This window comes from Engystomops pustulosus, chromosome 5, assembly GCF_040894005.1.
Source record: "Engystomops pustulosus chromosome 5, aEngPut4.maternal, whole genome shotgun sequence".
In the NCBI taxonomy this organism is placed as follows: domain Eukaryota; kingdom Metazoa; phylum Chordata; class Amphibia; order Anura; family Leptodactylidae; genus Engystomops; species Engystomops pustulosus.
This window is the reverse complement of record NC_092415.1, coordinates 72904805-72926673: the sequence shown is the minus strand read 5'-3', so window position 1 is coordinate 72926673 and position 21869 is coordinate 72904805. Positions and strand designations below refer to the sequence as shown.

General features: G+C 41.3%; 1 protein-coding gene across 2 annotated transcripts in view; it reads left to right on the top strand.

Annotated features, from left to right (window-relative positions):
• The window catches only part of MBP (myelin basic protein), a 150405-nt gene that overhangs the window by 27418 nt on the left and 101118 nt on the right, over positions 1 to 21869 (top strand). For both annotated transcript variants that reach the window (XM_072152363.1, XM_072152362.1), the window contains exon 2: positions 3952 to 4027. In XM_072152363.1, coding sequence (XP_072008464.1) covers positions 3977 to 4027 — 51 coding nt within the window. In that variant the 5' untranslated portion in view covers positions 3952 to 3976. The remainder of the gene's footprint in view (positions 1 to 3951; positions 4028 to 21869) is intronic.

Here is a 21869-nt window from a genome sequence, read left to right as displayed (position 1 = left end):
GCTGCTATTTTAGTGATGAGACATTCATCCCTGCAAACATGAAAATTTAGAATCTATAGAGGCCCAATTCCTCCATTTGTTCAGAATTTCGCTTACCCATTCGGAGTTATCCCAGAGACGGTCAACTGTTTTTGAGGCAGTAGCTATAGCCTATGGACAAAAGTAAAGTTAAGCCATTTTGGGAGTCAGTATATGGGGAAAATTATTATGGGAAAGTTTAGTTTTGCTGTAACCTGTATGAAATCAATTCAAAGTTTCATAAATTTGATGTATCTTAAAGGAAACCTACCATTTCATTTGATGCATTATGAAGCGCTCATATCTTGAGAATGCTGTAGCTACACTAATGCAGAATCATATCTTGTTTAATCCCTGTGCAGAGAGGTTTTGCTGAAAAAACAATAATAAATTTATGATAATGAAGCTCCGTTGTTTCTGTGCCTGGCCACAGTGCTTCTTTTCTCACATTAACTCCCTACGGGCCGCTCGCTGACTTTAGACATCAGCAGGCGCAGGGCACTGCAGTTTTCTACTGCTCCCGCACTAACACCCGGAAACCCTAAGTAGAAGGGAGATGCGGTTTGTTACGGCTTCTCCCTTCTACGCTCCTCACAGCATCGAGCTGACTGGGTCAATGCACAGTGGAGCAGAGCCATTGCTGCCACCGCCTCTATAGACATGGCGGTCACGTGACCGCGGGGTCTAAAAGGGTTAAGCCGGGCTTCTGGATCTAATTAGACCCAGTCCAGCTCTGGTCAGAATACACAGCCACAGTTGTTCATTCTCCCTGTAACTGCAGCTCTTATAGATGCCTCAGTTACAGGGAAATACTTGTAAAAGGAAAATAAAGTAAAAGAAAAAAAAAATGAAAATGTCCCCCAGGGGTCTTTAGTGACCTCATGGGGGACATATAAAGTAAAAACACACACAAACACAAAACATGAATTCATTTTTCCTCCGGAGAATGAGGTAATCACTGTGTTGTGGCTATCAATCAATCGCTGCACAATCTCCCAGCTGCTGTGTTTGAGTGATCTAGCTCAGGTTGATTCGTCGTGTCTGTACAGTTCAGAAAACTCTGTGTAATATGTTTATCACTGGCAGGCTGAAGCAATCCAGCTTTCTCAAGGTCCTGAATGATATACAGGCAGTCCCTGGGTTACAGACGAGATAGGTTCTTAAGTTGAATTTGTATGCAAGTCGGAACTGTATATTTTATATTATATTTTGTATGCCCTGCCAGAATTTTTTTGGTCTCTGTGACAATTTGATTTTAAAAATGTTAGGTTGTCATAAGAATCAGGATTAACAATAAAGCTTAATTGCAGACACAGTTGATAACTGTTATATCTGTTTATTTTAGCCCAAGGCCCGTTCCACACTTGCGAGTGTGATGCGCCGGACTCTCGCAGCGAGTGCTGCCTGGATCTCCCGGTCTGAACGCTGCAAACCGGATCTGAACTCAGTATGTCTGTTCAGTTCTGGTTTGCAATGTTCCGGCCGAGGCGATCTAGGCAGCACTCGCTGCGAATGTGATGCCAGTTCAGCGCATCACACTCGCAAGTGTGGAAGGGGCCTAAGGCTAAAGTCCAGTAAATTACAACATCCAGAGGTCCGTTTGTAACTAGGAATCGTTTGTATATCGGGTGTTCTTAAGTAGGGGACCGTCTGCAATTGTTTTTCAGCAAAACCACTCAGCTCAGGGATTAAACAAGATATATGCCTGTATCAGTGTAGCTATGGCATACTTAAGATATGTTTGATTCATAATAAATGAAATCAAATGGAAGATTTCCTTTAAATAATTATGTCCTGAGATGTAACTCCAAGTTCGATGCCACCTCTTTTCTGATAAAAAATAAAAATGCATAATATTGTAAATTTTCTTTGTGTTTCGCTGTCTGAGTAGCAAAAACTTAAAGTGTAACTGTCATTCTGAGCAAAAAAAAACCAAATACATAATTCTGCTCCCGGTGTCCCTGGGAATCATTCCTCAAAATATTTTGCCTCTCGGTCCTCATTTAGTACCTTTTTTGGCTCATAGCAACCATGGTTTCCAGCTCTCAAAAAAAATACAATCAGCAAGATGGAGGGGCGGGGCCTGCCTCCTGTCACCTCATCACAAGCACGAGGTGCTGACCAATGAGACCAGAGCTATCTCCTGTCTATCCATTTCCTGTCTATCTATCCATCCATCCCTCCTATCTATCTATCTACTTAATATCTGTCTGGCTGTCTGTCTATGTACCTACTATCGAAGTAAAACTTCAGCACCGCCCATGAGGGCACAGCTTGGAGTCTCTTTTCTCCTGCCATTTCCTGTGGATTGATGGGAGGAGCCGGGCTGCAGTTTGTCTGTGTGGATTGTTTATACAGTATACAGGTGTAGGGAAAGCTGGGGGAGACATAAGTGTAGGTGTTTGGCTATTACATTTGTCAGTGTTCCTGTCAGTACATGACTGCTGCAGACATGAGGTAATCGGCTGTGAGCAGGGAGAGAGATGGGGGCGTGTCTCTTCCTCCGTAGTCTCAGCTTCTTTCTGAAGGCGGGATGAGCTTAGCAACAGACATATGTGAGATTGCTGACATCTAGGGGAAGTCTTCAGAATACAAGGGGAAGGAGCAAGATTTGGGTAACTAATCCAATTGCAAAAGGGCTTAAAATTACCTGCCCTACAACATATCAAAAGTTTTTTAAAATGACGGTCACACTTTAAAGGGTTTACCACTTAAATGATATAGACGAAGGTTATCAGTATCAGCTTGGTGGGGTCCAGATCTCATCAATGAGTGGAATAATAACTATCTTTGGGGCTAGAATCAACGCCGAGAGCAGAGATAAAAGTCCAGTGGAGTGCTCTCTCTAATGGCTGACCCCACTCTGGCCAAGTGTCTACTCGCATCAATAACTGCTCAGCTGTAGCTCCCAGGACCGACAATTAAACAGAGAATAGATCTGAACCCTTGCATTCCTTTTTTGTTTTTATTACTTTATTTCATACAGTGCAGGGGGCTGGAATCAGTCTTGACTCAACCTGATTTTGAAGACCTATCCATGTCGGGTGTAATGGACACCTGTCAGCTCAATAAAACCAACTAGCTGCACTTGCTATTGAAATAATCTCCCTAGTCCTCTTCCAGTTATGTGCTGTGAAAATAATCCTAGCTTTATTGGAACATACCAAAAAGCTGTTTTGCACTGTGGCAAGCAGTGGTCCAAACGACAGACATATCTTCCAGTGGTCCCTCGTGTTCTTGAGGGGGCGGTGACTGCAGCATCATGCCTGGCAGTCACTGCCAGCATCTGGTGTGGGAGTGGTGGTCCGGGGGAGAGGCAGAAGAATATCCTGTCACTGAATAGTGCCTCTAGGAACTGCTTACTGAAGTAAGCAGCTCCCTAGCCCTACCCCATTTTTAGCAGTCTTAAACTGCTAGCTTTATTGGAAACTTCCAATAAAACTAGCAAACACTGCACTGCCATAGCCCTCAGAACGTCGGACCAAGCGGTGTATTCATGAGGGGGGTAAAAGGCGCTCCACTCTCCTCTGCTTCTTCCCCGGACCACCCCTCCCACACTATATGCCGGCGATGACTGCCAGGCTTCATGTGGCAGTCACCGCCTCCTCGGACCACCCCTCATGAATACACTCATGGGCTATAACAGTTTGCTAGCTTTATCGGAAGGGGTATTACTGGGGTAGGGCTTCAGGTGACAGGTCCTCTTTAAGCTGTAGCCTATAGTAGGACATTGGAGAATCTTGTTAACTGTGAACTTCAGAGGAGTATAACTTTGGTGATGCATAGGGCCTTATACATCTGACCAAATCACAATGATTAGAAAATAAAAGCATAAGCAGAGCTGGATGTGTAGAAAAACAAACTTTAGAATGATATATTATATGAAATAATACATTTTAATTATCAATATTCCATTACCTTTTTTCACTCTAGGATTTGAAATACTTACTATAACATCATGGGGAACCATGTTGGAAGAAGAGACCAGACTGGTGATCATTCAGCAAAGGTAATTGGAGATTAAGTTTTTTCTGTGTAGTGAAGAGAATCTTTATTTCTATACTCATCATATTCTGTGCAAAGAGTCCAAGACTTGGTCTTGACTATGATAGACGAGCACTGACCACAGGCTACAAGAGGAGCAGCAGGACTCCAGCCAGGCCATTGATGCAGAAGTTCTAAAAAAAAAGTACTCCTAGCTTTGTTAAGTTTTTTTTTTTTTTTTTTTTTGTATGGACACATCCCTATTGTGCGTGTCATAAAGTGTACACTCGGCCTCTTCTTGTACTCTTTATTTGACTTTCCTTAAATCTGCTTCAAAACACAATGCGTGCTTGTGGCTCACTTCTGCTTTTTATGCGGTGACACTCTTCTTGTTCCACCTTTGTTTACTCAACATTTGACATTTACACTTCCTGTATTACTAATTGTTGAATTAATCTATCCACCCACTGTATGCAGGTTGTAATACTCACATATATATCTGCACTGAGCTGTCTGCAGACTCACTGCAGGGCAGAGAACACTAACACATAGTGGACTGTCTGCAGAAACTGATCTTATAATCCGCTTGCAGTATATTGTGGAACAGATTCACCCCGTCCATAACAAGTTCCTTCATGGTCCAGGGAGGTTTCATCATTCAGTGAATCTACTTTGAAGCGAGATGTAAATTGGTTGTATAAAGTCACGGAGGTGGAGAGTTAAGCTCTCTAATTGACATCATTCACCAGACATCAGGAGAGCTGATAAGTGATGTGCCTGGATGCAGGACCGGCAATCACAGCGAATTGGATGTACTATGGTGGGGAGATTGTGACTATGCTAAGCTCTCTGCCTTCACAACCATTTTACAAGTTGATTTTCTAGATGATGCCACCACATTACATCATGAGAGAAACTGGAAGGTGTTAACCCTTTTGACAATATACTGGTCGAGGTTTATATAGTCAATATCTGCTGACAAGTTCCCTTGAACTGCACATTATGTTATGCTTTTATTATATTTCATCACCAATTACAGTGTTTAAAAGTGCTAATACGTATCACCAGTTTTGTAGACAAATAAGATTGTGTTCATGCCTGGTCTTTTGTTGGAATAGAACAATAGCAATAATGGAAGTTCCGCATTTTTAAAGTGACATCAACAGAGTAGAGGATATCCAATTAACTATAATGGGGTCTGTTGGGCTTCTGTATGGATATCCATCATTTTGCTTGATAAAACAGTTCTGCATGCAGTGAGTTTTGCTGGAATCTGTAACGGTTGCTCCTAATGGAACATCCTTTGAATTTATTTTGACATAGGCACAAGGTAATTTTCTTTATAATTACTGTTGTGTAACTGTTAAAGTTTTCACTGATGTCTTGTTTCTTTTATCTGACCAGTTTACCCATCTTCTGAATAGTACTGTTGTAGAACCTTGTGCATAGTCTAGTGCAGCGGACTAGAGCAGGGAACCCTCTGTACCACCACGGACAATGATGTAAGCAGACACCTGGGACCGAAATCTAAGTGGCACCCAGTCTTCACCAGAGCCCCCTAGTCTACAGCGAGGTACAACCAGGTCATTCCACAGGCACGATTTGTCCACGGTGCTTCCAAGGTCGAGGTACAGGATCACTAGGTAGTCTCCTGGTCAGGAACAGGCCTACCGTCAAGGCAGGCAGCAATGATACGTGGTTGGGAACGGAGCAAAAGATCAGGGCTGGCAGCGAAGGAGCAGAATCAGGAACAGGTCCGGGGTCACAATGGGAGGTCAACACTTGGGAAGGAAACACTGTGGAAAGCTTCCTCATAGGCATGAAGCATCAATATCCGACTGGGAATGCTGGGAGACGCCGGCCTTTATAGGAACTTGGGAAGTGGGCAGCGCCAATTAGTGGTGCACTGGCCCTTTTAATCCGTGCCAGCACGGGCCGGAAAGTGGTGAGTTGAATGAGCTCGGGAAGGGGCGCTGCCACCGGATGGGTGTGCCTGCGATCCAAGACCTAGATCGCAGGGGCACCCGTGACACTGAGACTACCTATCTACTAGGGGGCATGTGCTTATGGTACAGCTCTTACGGAATAACATTTTAAAATATGTGGCGTTCATGGCTCTCTCAGCCAAAAAGGTTTCTGACCCCTGTTATAGTGCCTGGTATTGTCTCTATTTTATTATGTTTGTAAGTAAAAGTGTGAGATTGGTGTAAAATTAAAGTGCACATGTGATTAAAGAGAACCTGTCACCAGATTTTACCCCATTTAGCTACTAACACCCCATGTAGAGTCTGAAATGTTCTTTCTAGACCTCACTCTTTTTAATGTGAAATTTCACCAATATAAATATAAAAAATCATGTGAAAATGAGTAGAGAAGAATCATATCTCACAGAGGTGAGTCAGGTTTATATACCACAGGAGGAGTGTCTCTTTCATCAGTTCTATAGTACCTTTTAAACTTTTGGGTCATGTTAAAGATGGGAATCTCATCTTTTAGATCACATCAGGCTTGTGGTTCTATGAGCTACAGAAATGGAGATAGAAACGGTTATAGAAATATCTGGAAATGTGAGCAGCAGCTAAAGATACGATTCCCATCTTTTTTTTTTTTTTTCAGCTCTCTGTGTCACTGGTTCGGTAGCTCACAGAACCACAAGTCTGCTATAATATGTGAATCTTATCTTCGCAGATCTAGGATTGTGTAGTCTCTAAACCTTACTCATCTTTGGCAAAATATGGCTCTCTTCTGATCATTTTCATATGACTTAGTTTTTTTTATAGGTAAATGGGTACAATGTCACAATAAAGAGGAAATTGTACAAAGGATATTTCATACTCTACCTAAGGGAGCTAGTAGTTGTGTGGTTGACAGGTTCTATATCAATAGAGGAGAGAAGAGAGAATATTCACAGAAGACACATTTTGAGCTCTGAACTTGCTGTTTCACAAGGTGATGTATTTGAGAAAGCAGATTCTGAAGTTGTACATTTTGCACATCTCTACATGCATAGAGACACAAAAAAGTCAACACACGCCTTTGCAACGCCTTCACAGGTCTTCTCTTCTGTGGTCTGGCAGCAACAGGTCCGTGTCACGTGCTCCGGCTCACAAGCTGTGATGTCAGCCGCTGCTGCCATGATATTGTGTGTGTGCTGACAGTCTGATGTCAGCAGTGGCTGACCTCACAGCACAGGGTAAAGAATCACTATTTTTCTGTTTTGTAGAGCCTGGACTAACCAGCAGATCCAAAGTATCTATGATTTTCTGCATAAGTCTCACAGGCCTTTTGTACTTGAAAGGCAGTCATTGCTATTATTACTGTGACCAAGGACATAACTATAAAATAGTAGCTGTTATATCAGGGGCTGCTGGCTATATACTGGGGGCAGGGGCTGCTGACTATACACTGGGGGCAGGGGCTGCTGACTATATACTGGGGGCAGGGGCTGCTGGCTATATACTGGGGGCAGGGGCTGCTGGCTATATACTGGGGGCAGGGGCTGCTGGCTATATACTGGGGGCAGGGGCTGCTGGCTATATACTGGGGGCAGGGTCTGCTGGCTATATACTGGGGGCAGGGTCTGCTGGCTATATACTGGGGGCAGGGTCTGCTGGCTATATACTGGGGGCAGGGTCTGCTGGCTATATACTGGGGGCAGGGGCTGCTGGCTATATACTGGGGGCAGGGGCTGCAGGCTATATATTAGGAGGGGAAGGGGACTGACTCGCTGTTACTAATACATTTTCCACCCTAGGCTTATACTTGAGTCAATAAATTTTCCCATTTTTGGGGGGGTAAAATTAGGGGCCTCGGCCTATATACGGGTCGGCTTATACTCGAGTATATACGATATATATATAAAATACTAGTTTATGTTTCAGTTATTTCAAAAGGTTGGTCCTTGCCACCTCTGTATGACACTGTATTATAGAGAGAGTTATGACATGGGAAATAACTCCTTAATGCGGCTTAAATAGAAAATCACACTTTTTTCCATGACAATTTTTTTTTTGTAAATGATAGTTCTACCCAGACGCAGGAGGGCCGGATACACTTTAAACGGTCTATGGCTTCCACTATCCTGACTAGTAATACACGTATACTTTACTAAGGAAGAAAATAATGCTACTTTGTAGACAACAGATGACAAATCTCTCTGCTAATGGTATTCTATCTAAATAATACATGGCTTTACAGCATGGAACACTGTGTAGTTCATCAGCATTCTAACAAATGCTTGTGTTATTCCTGCATCTTGTCTGATACCAGAGCCAGCACAAGGTCAAGTAAAGAATCACTATTTGTCTGTTTGGTAGAGCCTGGACTAACTATGCCAGTCCTGTACCTGCACATCCAAAGTATATATGATTTTCTTCAGAAGTCTCACAGGCCTTTTGTATGTGAAAGGAAGTCATTTCTATTATTATTGTGACCAAGGACATAACTATAAAATAGTTGCTGTTATATCGGGGTCTCGGCTTATTCTACATGGTATATTATATACCAGATTGTGATATTTATTTTTTAGAGGAACTAGTGATAAGGGGAAATTCACCTCTTAAAGCAGTTATTGTGGATGTGTCATATTGTGTTATAACTATTTCCTGATGTGATGAGCCTCTAATATGCATGTTTACACCTTGAGCCTGGAAGATATTAGCCGGTTCGCGACCGCCCGCCGTGTATTCACGGCGGCGGTCGCGTCGCGCTGCATGGAGAGGGCTCACGGGCTGAGCCCTCTCCATAGCCGGTAAGTCTTTTCTGCATATTGCAGCAAAGGCTTACCGGTAACATCCGCGATCGGTGCTAGCACCGATCGCGGGTGTTTTTACAGCGTGGGCTGCCGGCAAAGCTGCCGGCAGCCTCAAACAGATAGCGGCGCATGGGTGCCGCCATCTTACCTGGGATCGCCGCTCCCCGTGACGTCATCGGGGGGCGGGGATCCGTCTCCATGGTAGCCTCGGGTCTTCCGAAGACCCGAGGCTATTTCGTTTTAACCTCTTCATTACAATGTGCTGATAGCACATTGTAATGAATGAGTTAGAAAATCCCCATATACTGCCATACTGTAGTATGGCAGTATATGATAGGATCGATCAGACAACCTAGGGTTAAAGTACCCTAGGGAGTCTGAAAAATAGTATAAATAAAAATAAAAAAAAGTTTAAAAAAAAAAAATTCTAATAAAAAAACCTAAAATTTCAAATCACCCCCCTTTCCCTAGAACTGACATAAATATAAATAAACAGTAAAAATCATAAACACATCAGGTATCGACGCGTCCGAAAATGCCCGATCTATCAAAATATGATAACGGTTTTTCAATGCGTTTAACCCCGTAACGGAAAATAGCGCCCAAAGTCGAAAATGGCACTTTTTTGCCATTTTGAAAAATTTTAAAAAATCTATAAAAAGTGATCAAAAGGTCGTACAGTCCTAAAAATGATATCATTGAAAATATTATCAAATTTCGCAAAAAATGACACCACCCACAGCTCCGTATACCAAAGTATAAAAAAGTTATTAGCGCCAGAAGTTGGCAAAATCAAAAAAATTATTTTTGTACAGGAGGTTTTAATTTTTGTAAATGTATGAAAACATTATAAAACCTATACAAATTTGGTATCCCCTTAAAGTAGACATGTCATTTGGGGTGCTCAGTGAAAGACGTAATATCCAAGCCCACAAGAAAATGGCGCAAATGCGTTTTTTCACCATTTTCATTGCATTTGGAATTTTTTTCCCGCTTCCGAGTACATGGCATGGAATATTTAATACCATCATTATGAAGTGCAATTTGTTACGCAGAAAACAAGCCGTCACACAGCTCTTTACGTGTAAAAATAAAAAAGTTATAGATTTTTGAAGGTGGGGAGTGAAAAATGGACATGAAAAAACAGGAAAGGGCCCGGTCTTTAACCGGTTAGGATAACTCACACTTCCTTTTGAAGTCAAAGAATAAAATGTACTGGTCACTAAGGTTTAATAATCCATCTATTATATTTTTAAATGATTAGTATTTATAAATTTTAGTCATCTCTACGATTTAAAAGAGCAGAATCGTCTCCTCTCCTGACAGTCACAAAGTGATTATTGGGGACACAAATTTCACTGGGCACAATCACAGGTTTAACACCCATTTGTTGATGGGATTTTGTGGAGGAATGACCCATTGAGTTCTATGGAGAGCTTTCTAGGCCTCAAATGTATGTAAATAAGCTGTGGCATCATTTATTGTCAGTGGTGGAAGCAACGATGGGGTTTGTTATCTTCTGTCAGTGATGTAAATGAGATGATGACTGCACAGGAGGCCACTGTAGTCTTTTTATTAGGCCTAGTGACGTGTGTAACAATTGAAGGAAAATTATACATACAGACAGTCCCCGGGATAAGCTCTGTAGGTTTGTTCTTGAAGTTTAATTTGTATGTAAGTCGCAACTGTATTATTTTATTGTAACAGCCAAAACTTTTTTTGGTCCCTGTAACAATTGAATTGTCATAAGAACCAGAATTAACAATCAAGCTTCATTGCATACACTTTAAATACTCTTACAGCTGATCCTTGTAGCCTGGGGCTAAAGTGCAGTAAATTACCAACACCCAGAGGGCCGTTTGTAACGAGAGGTTGTCTGTAAGTTGGGTCGTTTTAAGTAGGGGACCGCCTGTGTGTGTATATATTTTTATACTCTTATAAATAACTCTGTTGCTGGTATTTCCGTGAAGTGTATTAGGCCATGACTTTCCTTCCTGATATAAGACCATAGTGTGAAATTTAATTTTTGGTAAAACCGATACATGATGCTATATTTCACGCACCAGCTTTAATTTCTTGCCCTTTAAATGTCTTAGTCTGAACTGTGCACATAATCATTTTGTCCGTAATATATTTTGTACATCGGCTGTAACAACCTTGATGCACTGAATTTGTGTCTTGAATGTGTTCTGTTTATCTGCTTCAAATGGATTTGTGCTTAATAGTGTCACATTTGTTACAGTGTGCTAAGGAGTAGCGCGTCCTTCCTAGGTGGATACTTTGTTTTGAAGGCAGAGCAAGTCCTCAAATTAATGATTTTACCTATACAAAACATTAATGGCACGTTGAATTCTTATTGGTATTTCCAGAGTGTGTAGTTGTGTTTTTCTGTTCAGATGTATAGGGTGAGAAGTAGAAATATTTGTAAGTGCTGACTACAGCCACAAGCATTCTTAGCATACTTTAGTAGTGTATGACCAGAGGTTATATTATGAACATGGACTTCAAAGGTTACATTTACATATCAGTGATATTTCCACCTAAAGATCACATTCCGAGTATGCTGACCTTACTTTAAACTGTAACTGCAAAGTTACTGCCAAATTTTTTTTTGGCACAGCTGGATTGACAACAATTGACAACAATTCCAAGGATACCTGTATCATGCTGCTGCCTTGTTCCTAGATGTAGATATTGCTTGGTATATCTATTAGCCTTTCTTATGAAATCATATTCAGCTATTCCTGAAGTGGACGCCACTACCTTGTTGTTACATCAGCTAAGGGCAGCACTGAGGAAATTTATATGAATCAGTACAGCATGTTTGTAATTGGCAGACCTGAAACATGTGATGAGTCATATGCTTGAGGCACTGAAGGTCTTATTTTTCCTGCACTACTCTCCTACATCCCCTCCCAACAAGCTTCTTGTTATCCATAGCTGTTCTATACGGTTTCCCATGGTTACCAAGAAGCATGGCAAATGGAGTTTAGCCTGGGAGGACAAGGTAAAGCCTCTGTTAGCAGCAAAATGCTGATCAGCAAAACAATTAAGTAGACTCTAATGCCCATAAATGCAAACAAAAAAAGTTTGAGTGTTAAACCCTTTAGTTCCTGTAGTCATTAGGGTCTGTAGTATCAAAGTGGTTAAAGATGAAGGACCTCCACAAACTTGATTGTATGAGTCGGTACATGGGAGATGGGAGTGTAATGAAAGCACACAGATCTGCAACTAGTGTATGTGGCTGTGGCTGTGCCAGGAGTGTGAGCTAACAGACTCCCTGTCTGGCACTGTACTACCTAAGTACTGTAAGCCATTAAATGGTCACATATCAAAGTCTTCTTGTAAGACTTTAAAAAGTATTCAACAGTTTCTTATTGGTCAGTGACATTTCACGTAAATGTCTAACTTCTCTATAAGCATTGCTGCTTATTGTGTTTGGGTATTGCATGGCTGTTAGTGATAAGCTTACAGGTGTATATACATGCATGGGTTGCAATTATATGTAAACTACCCTAAGCACCACAGCTTTGCACACCCTCAATGTAGCAGTTAAGATTTTTTTTAATTGCTTTTTTCCCTCTAGTTTTTAAAATTAGAGGGCAGGGTAACTTTTCTAATTCTGAGCTCTGCATGACTATGTCTAGAAACTGCCTTAAGAGCTGATCAGAAACTGATGCTTAATGGTAACACAATACTGGCCAGGAATAAGAAAATGTCTACCATAAATATATGAAAAATCACACAGGCCTGTAGAATAATTTTTTTTAATCTCATTATAAAGATATATAAAGTATAAAATGTACAAAAGGCTCCTTATTTCTCCATAGACAGAAAATTCATTGACAGTAAATATACAAGTACATTAAGAGCCTAATTACATATTGGTGAATATAAAGCATTCACAATAGTGCATGATGCAAGTAACGTGATCATTGCTTAGTAACTTCTATTGACTACTAGGAGTTACTATTCCTGTTTTAGTTAACGCATTACCTTATTTATATGCTTTTAAAGAGATGTGAATTCGAAATAGAGCATTGTTATTTATTTAGATAGGTGCATATTTAAAGGGATATTCCCACAAAGACAACTTTCTTAAATGTAACAAAATAACACATTCTCTAATTAACTGTTATTAACAAAAATACAGCATTTCACAGATATAATTCTGACCTGCCTCTATCAGTCCTGGTGTACCATTTCAGTTGCTTTTAGACACTGTAACTTCTGACTTGGAGTCGGGGAAGCCATCTTGGATTTCTGTGTGACGGCTGTGCTACTGAATGTCTCTCTCTGCTCCCTGCACTCTAGTCCCGCCCCCTACAGTCCAGGATGGAGCTCGCTCACTGATGCACACTAAGACACAGACCAGTGATAGGAATTACTGCTCTTATTAGTGGGCTGGCCCATTAGGCTCCGCTCACTAAGAAGAGCCGGCTCTTCTGGCTCCTTAATGGCTCCCTATTAAATATATAATAGGGAGCCACAGGCCAGTCAATCACTTTACACCACTCCACTTTTAACCCGATTGTGTCAGGTTAAAGGGGACATTGTCAGCCGATTAGGGGCAGGGTTAAGTGAGGCATTGGCCGGCGGCAGCAGCATGAGGAGAACTTCAAGCTACAGATAGCCAAGTTTATCTGGGGAGGCACAGCAGATCTAGTGTGTTGTGGTATAGCAAAGACGTAGGAGAGCTGACATTGTGTGCAATAGGCATCTCATGGATCTCATCTCTGATCTGTCTCATCTCTCTTTCTATGTGTCAGTGTGTTAGTACAGAAGCAGTGTAGATAAACCTGTACCCTGATAATCTATCCACATTGTCACCCCAACTAGATGGGTCATAATGTGAGAGACACTGCCTACACCCTGGAATTCTGCACTGACCAGTCTAGGGAGTGATGGGAGCTAAACAGCAATAAAACTGAGTAAAATTGTGTGAAGTTTGATTGAAAATGATCTTTATTCTGTTAACATCACTAGTGGATTGAAATTTGAGAATTTTATTTCATTGGAAAACCATCTACCATCAAAATTAAGCATGATAAACCAGGGACACTTACTCATAGATCTAGACACAATGGCCCACATCTATCAAAAACAGTGCACACTGCACATAGTGCAGTTTGCCTGTGTAGTTTGCAGGGTGCGCTAGATAAATTGTGGCGCACGTTCAGCATGAATCTGGCGCCCCTTGCACTGCTATGACAGAATGCATCAACTTATTTTGCTGCTCCTTTAACATAGAGCGTGCAGTACAATTCTGTTGGGCACTGCGTGATAAATGTGGCTTTAATGTGGGCCAGTTACTGTGGTAATCTTCTTCTATTTTTATCCATGGCCCCCTTCTTTTGAAATTATGAGCCTGAATGGCTCTGAAGCATTACCAGAGCCCATCCATTCTGCAGATTCATAGGCTTTTACACTGTGTAAGGAGCACTCCCCACTGTGTACTGAAACTTCCTCTGTTGCTATGTAATTACATCAGGCAGATGGAGGGGGTGAGTGCTGGGAGAGCTTAGGAAGGGTGAAGCACTGTAACAACCTGTGTATCTGCAGCATGGAGGGGCTTTATAACACCCCCAGGAGGCCTTCAGGCTCATAAGCATACTTTATTTTAAAGTTGATTGTAGAAAGAATTAGGTCATGGATTACAAATATAAGTAGATTACCACAGTCATTGTGCCTGGATCAATGAGTAAGTGTCCCTGGTTTAATATGATGTCAACTACATGTGAAATGGTATTGAGAGGCAGGGAGTGTGTTTAACTCTACGCCTCCCTGACTTTATACATCTGACTTACATCTCTCTTCAAAGTTGATTTTCTGGATGATGTCACCACACTGGGTCATGAAAGAAACATGACGTAGAAGGTGTTCAACTGCTTGACAACATACTGGTAGTGGTTTATTAGGCCAATTTCTAATGACAGGTTTGTTGGCAGCATGGTGGCTTAGTGGTTAGCATAGCAGCCTTGCAGCAGTGGGGACCTGGGTACGAGTCCCAGTGTCAACATCTGCAAAGAGTCTGTATGTCTCCGTGTTTGCATCGGTTTGCAAACATTTTTTTACAAAGTAGAAAGACTTAATAGCTACAAGGCTTTACACTGGGTAGACTGACTTGCTGTAATAAAATGACTTATGGCTTCCAGGCATTTTAGAATTTTTGACAGATCTTTATTATAAATTTAAGGAATTATCTCTAAAAAGTATCATAAATTTTATCCTCCAAACTTCTTCCTACCAACAAGTTGTGACATAACATTTCTTTCCTGTCACCTATTTACACATAGCTGCACCTTTGCTCATGTAGCATTCCTGACATTACAGGATATGGCCTTTTCTCATATGAATGGCTGAATAATTGAAATCTTGTCTGTGTGTTTGGTTTTTGTTTAATAAATTTACAGTATACATAGCATTATCTACAAAGGGCAAGTAAAATAATACAAAGTTATTTACCGCCCTGTTGTTGCGTATTGTACCTTCAGCACCCCACCTTCTCCTGAATTTTCAGAAAACCCTAAAAGACGCTGCCCAGCCAGTGACCGCAGGAGCCTGGGTGTTGGTATCTCAGGATTATTTATTGTTTTACTGGTATGTTTTTTTCCTCTGTATGCTTTATTGTTACAGATAACTTTTCAATTGGACCATAACACAGCAGATATTGTTCATGGCGAAAATGATATGATATGCTAACCGAGGCCAAATTTTCTTTCTGGTTCAAAAAGCCTTGAGCTATAGGCAGCCTTGGGTAAAAGGACAATTGCTGTAGCAAATATTAACCTATGAATACACTAAAAAGTTCTGTAGGAGAAGGGCTCCCAAGGAAAGGCAATTAGAAATCTGAAGAGGGTTCTCGGTGTAGTGATAATTTTATGGCCCCTTTCAAACAAACATATGATTTCTCCTGTCCTGCATTTCTGTGCCATATGAATCCGTATACAAGTGATTTCATCTGTATGTGCTCGTGTGTCACTGAATCCATATAAAATACCTGATGCAGCACGTATTGTAAATATTCCCATAAACTAATATGGGGCATACAAAACAGATATACAGGCGGTCCCCTACTTAAGGACACCCGACTTACAGACAACCCATAGTTACAGACAGACCACACTGACCTCTGGTGAAGCTCTCTGGATGCTTTACTGTAGTCCGAGACTGCAATGATCAGCTGTAAGGTGTCTGTAATGAAGCTTTATTGATAATCTTTGGTCCCATTACAGCAAAAAAATGTTTAAACTCCAACTGTCACTGGGGCAAAAAATTTTTTTGTCTGGATCAACAATTATAAAATTATAGTTTCGACTTACATACAAATTCAACTTAAGAACAATCCTCCGGAACCTATCTTGTACGTAACCTGGGGACTGCCTGTACTGGAGAAAATGGGAAATGCGCTATAATTTTTTTACATATCGCTCAAGGTAAGTGGATGGCCGGAATGGCCGTTGAAATGAATGGGGCTGTATGCTATCCATTTAAAACGGTACGGTACAGGTAGCATAGGCCGTTTTCATACATTGCACTGTCATGGTTTTCTTCCTATTTCTCTGACCGCACCTGGTGTCTCCTTTTCTAGATCTTTCTCTTCTCCTCTTACTCTCACTGTTGGGGTTCCCCATGGCTCATTCCTCTTCTCTTTTTTTCTCCATACTGACCACATTGGACAATGTAATGGACATCAGTAAGTCTGCTCGTAATATCACTCCTATATTGCTGCAAAACACTAGTGACTGTCTCTTTGCCGTCTCTAAAATCATGGCCTCTCTCTTCTTAAAACTTAATCCTTTCAAAACAGAACTTCTTGTCTTTCCACTATCTACTAACCAATGGGGGATTTTGGCTTCGGAGGGGCCCATGCCAGCCCATACCTCGGCCCCATATGAAGATCCGTCTTAAAAAAAAAACCCTCTCCTTCGCCTCTTCTCCCCGGTACTGCGGCTCTGTCCAGCTCAGGCGCATCTCTATAACGAGGCAGTGTTGCGGTCGTGCAATGTCATAGTGTATGGACTTGGGGACCAACTGCTGTGAACATTTTATTAAAGGGGGCCATCTGGGTGGACATTTTATTAAAGGGGTGCATCTGGGGTGGACATTTCATTAAAGGTGGGCATTTCATTAAAGATGGCCATCTGAGGTGGGCGTTTAATTCTAGGGGGCATCTGCTGTGGACATTTCAAGGGGGACTGCCCCCTTTATTTTAGGCAGGCCAATCACACTCGCCAACTGCATGCAACTTTAACTCTTTATTAACCAATTCTGGGTAATCCCCCTGTCTGTTATCCAGACAGTGCTTCTCTGCAGTCCCACTGAGTTTGGACTTTGTATATAAGATTGCAGCTGATGACTGGTTCAAGCAGCAGCATTTTTTATTTATTAAGTTATTTTCATTCCAGCCCTTTAAAGAATGGCTGGACCATGATACAAGCTCTTATACCTCTTGTGTCATCCTCATTCACTGTAAGCTCTCGCGAGGGCCCTCACTCCGATTGTTCCATGTGACTGTTTGTACTCTGTAGTGTCTTATTTTATTTGCCTCTGTTCCCCAGAATCTGTAAAGTGCCGTGGAATTTGATGGCGCTTTATAAATAGAGATTATTATTATTATTATTATACGTTCACATGACAGTGTTTTAGTTTATATGAAGCTGCAAAAGCAAATTAAATGTTAGGGTTATGAAAACGGACATAGAAACCAAGGAATCCACTAAGTGAGATGGAAGGTAGATAAATTGGAATTGTTCAGCTTGGAAAAAAGACATTCTAGAGGTGTTCTGTTCTACATGTACCAATATACAGGTGTGTATGTTCAGTCCAAAGATCAATGCCAAGGACTGGGGGAGGAAAGTAGGTTCAGACTTTTATCTAGAAAAGGTTTCTTTATAGTTATAGTAGTTTAACCATGTAAGAGATGGTAATGACAGAAAATAGTGCAGCTTATCAGAAGACAAGATGTTTTTAATGAAAAATGGTGCAGATAGTTATAATTCATGAATGAAAGATGGCCACTACTGACAATTTCTACCCAGCCGAAGCGGGCCGCAAACATTTCCTTGTCTGTCGCCTGTTTCAGCGCAGACTTGTGACCAATTTTTTTACCGTACTCTGGTTCACACTTTTGAAATTCTAGTTTGGAATTGATAGACCTGTGTCTATTGTTAACCTTACTAAGTACAGGCAGTCCCCGAGTTACATACAAGATAGGCTCCATAGGTTTGATCTTAAGTTGAATTTGAATGTAAGTCGAAACTGTATATTTTATAATTGTAGATCCAGACAATTTTTTTTGTCCCAGAGTTTAAAATTTTTTTGCTGATTTGGGACCAAGAATTATGAATAAAGCTTCATTACAGACACCTTACAGCTGATAATTGCAGTCTGGGACCAAAGTAAAGCAGCCAGAGAGCTTAACCAGAGGGCAGATGGGTCCGTCTTTAACTAGGGCTCGTCTGTAAGTCGGGTGTACTTAAGTAGGGCACCGCCTGTATACATGCATGTGCAACACTCTCGCCGATGCAAGACAGAGGAGTTGTTGCGAATACGTCCCACCATGTAGCTTGCAGCCTGTGAAGGGTCTGATCAACCCCACAGCAGGTCACTACATAACACAAATGAGCACTGCAGTGGTAGAGCCTGCCTGGTAAGGCAGGAGTTAATTGTTTTCTGTGATGTAATTCCAGCAACCAATCACATGTGTTATACTTTGTTTCTGTGAGCTGAGATGTAATTGGAGGAGTAGCCACCACCTGACCAGTGGGAGTAACAAAACCCCTGGTCAGGAAACTTCTAGAAGTCAGTTCTCTCTCAGAAGAGAGTGCAGTGTGAGGAGAGAGCTCACTCTCTCAGATTAGAGACTCGGAGGAGTCTGTGCAGCCAGCACACCAGACCAAAGCAGGTGAGCCCAGCTCCCTGCCTGAAGAGTGGAACTAAGAGCTAGTTATTGAGAGTAAATGGGTATCATCCTACCTTCAAGACTGACTCCAGGCCCCAAGAAAAGGCTAGGCCCCGGTGGGGGATGTTGCACATGACTTAAAGGGAACCTGTCATGGTGATTAGAGACTCCAAACCACCCACAGGTCCTCATGGCCGGTGGTTTAGTATCCAAAATCGCTCTGTATAATTTTTTTTTTTTTTTTTTTAAGCATTCGGGGGGAAAATCATGTATACTAACCTCATCCCTTGTTCTCTCGCTTATTGCAACCCGGCTTCACTGCGAAGCTGTTTACTTTAGCACTGAGCTGTGTGCTCTTCCTCTAGGATATACAGTATATAATAAGAATGACTATTGACTATTAAGGCAGAGAAGTGAATCTAACCCGGGGCATTTTTTAAGACCTTGAGAGATTGTGTACTTCCATACCTTAGCCTATAGCTATGTTCTACAGACTAGTGCTGCTTTCTGCTTATCTCTACCCTCAGCCTGAGGGAGGATGTTTTTGCAGCAGAAGGTCTCTAACACTTCTGAGGAACTAATGGGACACTAATAACAGGGTGTACAGATCAGTATGAACATAAAATATGCACTTTTTATATGCATATTCTGCACTAGTTGTACATCTCCATTGCACAGCCAGGAAAACACTCATTCTTGTACTCTGATGGAAAGAAGGCACAAAATAGAACACTTGCGTTTTGGCAAGTAAACCCCTGTCTTCCTTGATCTTCTTAAATTTGTAAATGTGTTTGTGTGAACTAAATGATTTCTAATTGGAAAATATTTTTTTTATTTTAAATAAATCACTTTAATCCCCCCAGCCCCCTGCCTTTATACTCTCTGATCATGCAGATTTCATGTGGTGAAAGGAGGCCATGGGCAAGAGCCAACAAGGTCACTCATGGATCAGCCACGTCATTGCTTTAAAAATGGATGTCCCTACCTCCCCCAAAGTTCCCTCTTCAGATCCCTGCCTCTCTTCCCCTTTGGTATTTAGCATTCAGATACTGTTTTATAAAAATAATTGTAAACCTCATGATCCGAAGAGGGGTGGAATAAATATAAACAGTGCAAACAGTTTGACATCGGTCATACAAGTTTAGGTAACTGTATAGTGGGTCCATTATCCTCCATTCCCTTGATTAAACTTATTTAAAAGGTAACTGTTCTTTGGAAGATCCTTCTTTATTATAAAGTGGTTGGGTCGCACTTTGGGAACAGGTAGTATACTATTCCTTGTGACTATTGCAGAAAGAACTAGTATTGCTCCAATGAAAATGAAAGTATATTGAAGTTGATCCACAAAGGTCAAATGGTTACATTTCCTTTTGATTGTTGAATCATCGGAATGAACCTATAGATGGGAATCCCTAGTGATAGTGATTTGTGTATCATATCTTGCAGCCCTACAAGTACTTATCCAACAGTTTGAGGAATTCTCATCTTTTTGAACAGTGAATATGCAAATAAGCTTTCCGGATCAGAAAAGCTGTCTTAAATAAGGCAGCTCATGGTGTAAGGCTTTATGTTGTAAGGCATAGTTTTTTTATTTGTATATTTCTTACCCAGAATCATGCATGACTTATAAGACTCCACACATCTCCAAATGTGTTCTGCAAAGGCAATCGCTACAAGTCAAATCAGTGCTGGTTCTTTGTTAAAAATATCCTTTCTAATAGAAAAGTAATGTGTGGCCTGAAACAAGATAAGCATCACTTACTCTTCAAAATATAATATCATAGACGGGCAATGCAGAGCACATTGCAAGGCCAGGACTGCCTATGGATGGCTGGGGATGTCACTGTCCAGTAACTTCACAGCCACAGACTGCTGTATAAACAGCTTCAGGCAGAATATTGCATACATTAGAGCCACTCAGAGCTTTGTCACAAATGCCTGTATTCATTTCAATATGTCCTGTTTGAATAGACTTTGTCAGCAATAGTAGTAATGTTCCTGCTGATGGGTCATCCTCACAGCAAGAAGCGCTGATAGCCCGGAGAAGGGAGATGGGAATGATCATTCTCCGTATGCTGCAGCACTCAGTGGCTGGACAGTGATCAAAACTCATTCCTTCTGTGTGCATCCAAAAGACACAAACACTGCACAGAATGAATATCAGGCCCATCTTGTTTCTGGCTGTTTTACATTATTCCAAATTCCTTAAAGGGAATCCGTCACCACTATTTTCACAAATACAGGTAGTGGCAGGTTCCAATAGAGCTCTAGTAACTATCTGACACCCTGCTTTTAGCTAAAAATTGTTCCCCTCAGATCCCCATAAAATCAGAGTTATAATCTTGCCTGGTATCTATGCAGCTTTGGAGCGAGTCCACGGGGGCGTGGCCTAATGTCATGTGACCAGGGTGACATCATCAAAGGTCCTTGAGCTACTTAATATGAAAACTATACCCCATGTACATATCTGACCACATAAAACAATCACAGCAGCCTCCATGGACTTCTACTCCTCTGCATGCAGGCTGCCGTGATTTCATGACATATATGCTTAGTGTACAGTTCCTGATGCTACAAAAGCTATAGGACCTGTGATGATGTCACCCTGGTCACATGACATTATAGCAGCATACAGAAATAGGATGAGGAGGAGCTGCTGGATTCAGCCTGAGGAGGCCACGCCCACCTGGACTCCATGTAGCCATGCTTAGTTACCAGATAAAACTATAAAGTTGAATATATGGGAATCTCAGCAGCATAATTTTTAGTTACAAGCAGGGTGTCAGATAGTTATTAGAGCTCTATAGGAACCTGTCACTATTTGTATTTGTGAAAATAGTGGTGACGGGTTCCCTTTAAGTGTAGTTAAAAAAAAAAAAAAATAGATATATATTTCAGTAGGTAGCCATTTAACCCCTGCATTCCTCTTCATGCCTTGCAGTCCTGTCATTTCGATGCTGGACTCTACAGCTCATAAAATTAGTTATCTATTACTTTATTATGTTTTTTTAATGAAATGTTTTGTATGCAGTAGATAGTAGAGCTTTGCTTTTATGCAGTTGTTATCAAACATTATTATCTGAAGTTCACAGTAATTTTCTTTCCATAAAATATAGAATTGTGCAATTCTTAGGTCTTATTCTTTTATCAAGGTCAAATTCACCTTTCTCAGGCCAGCTACACATGCAAGAGACATTGCACCGTGACCGG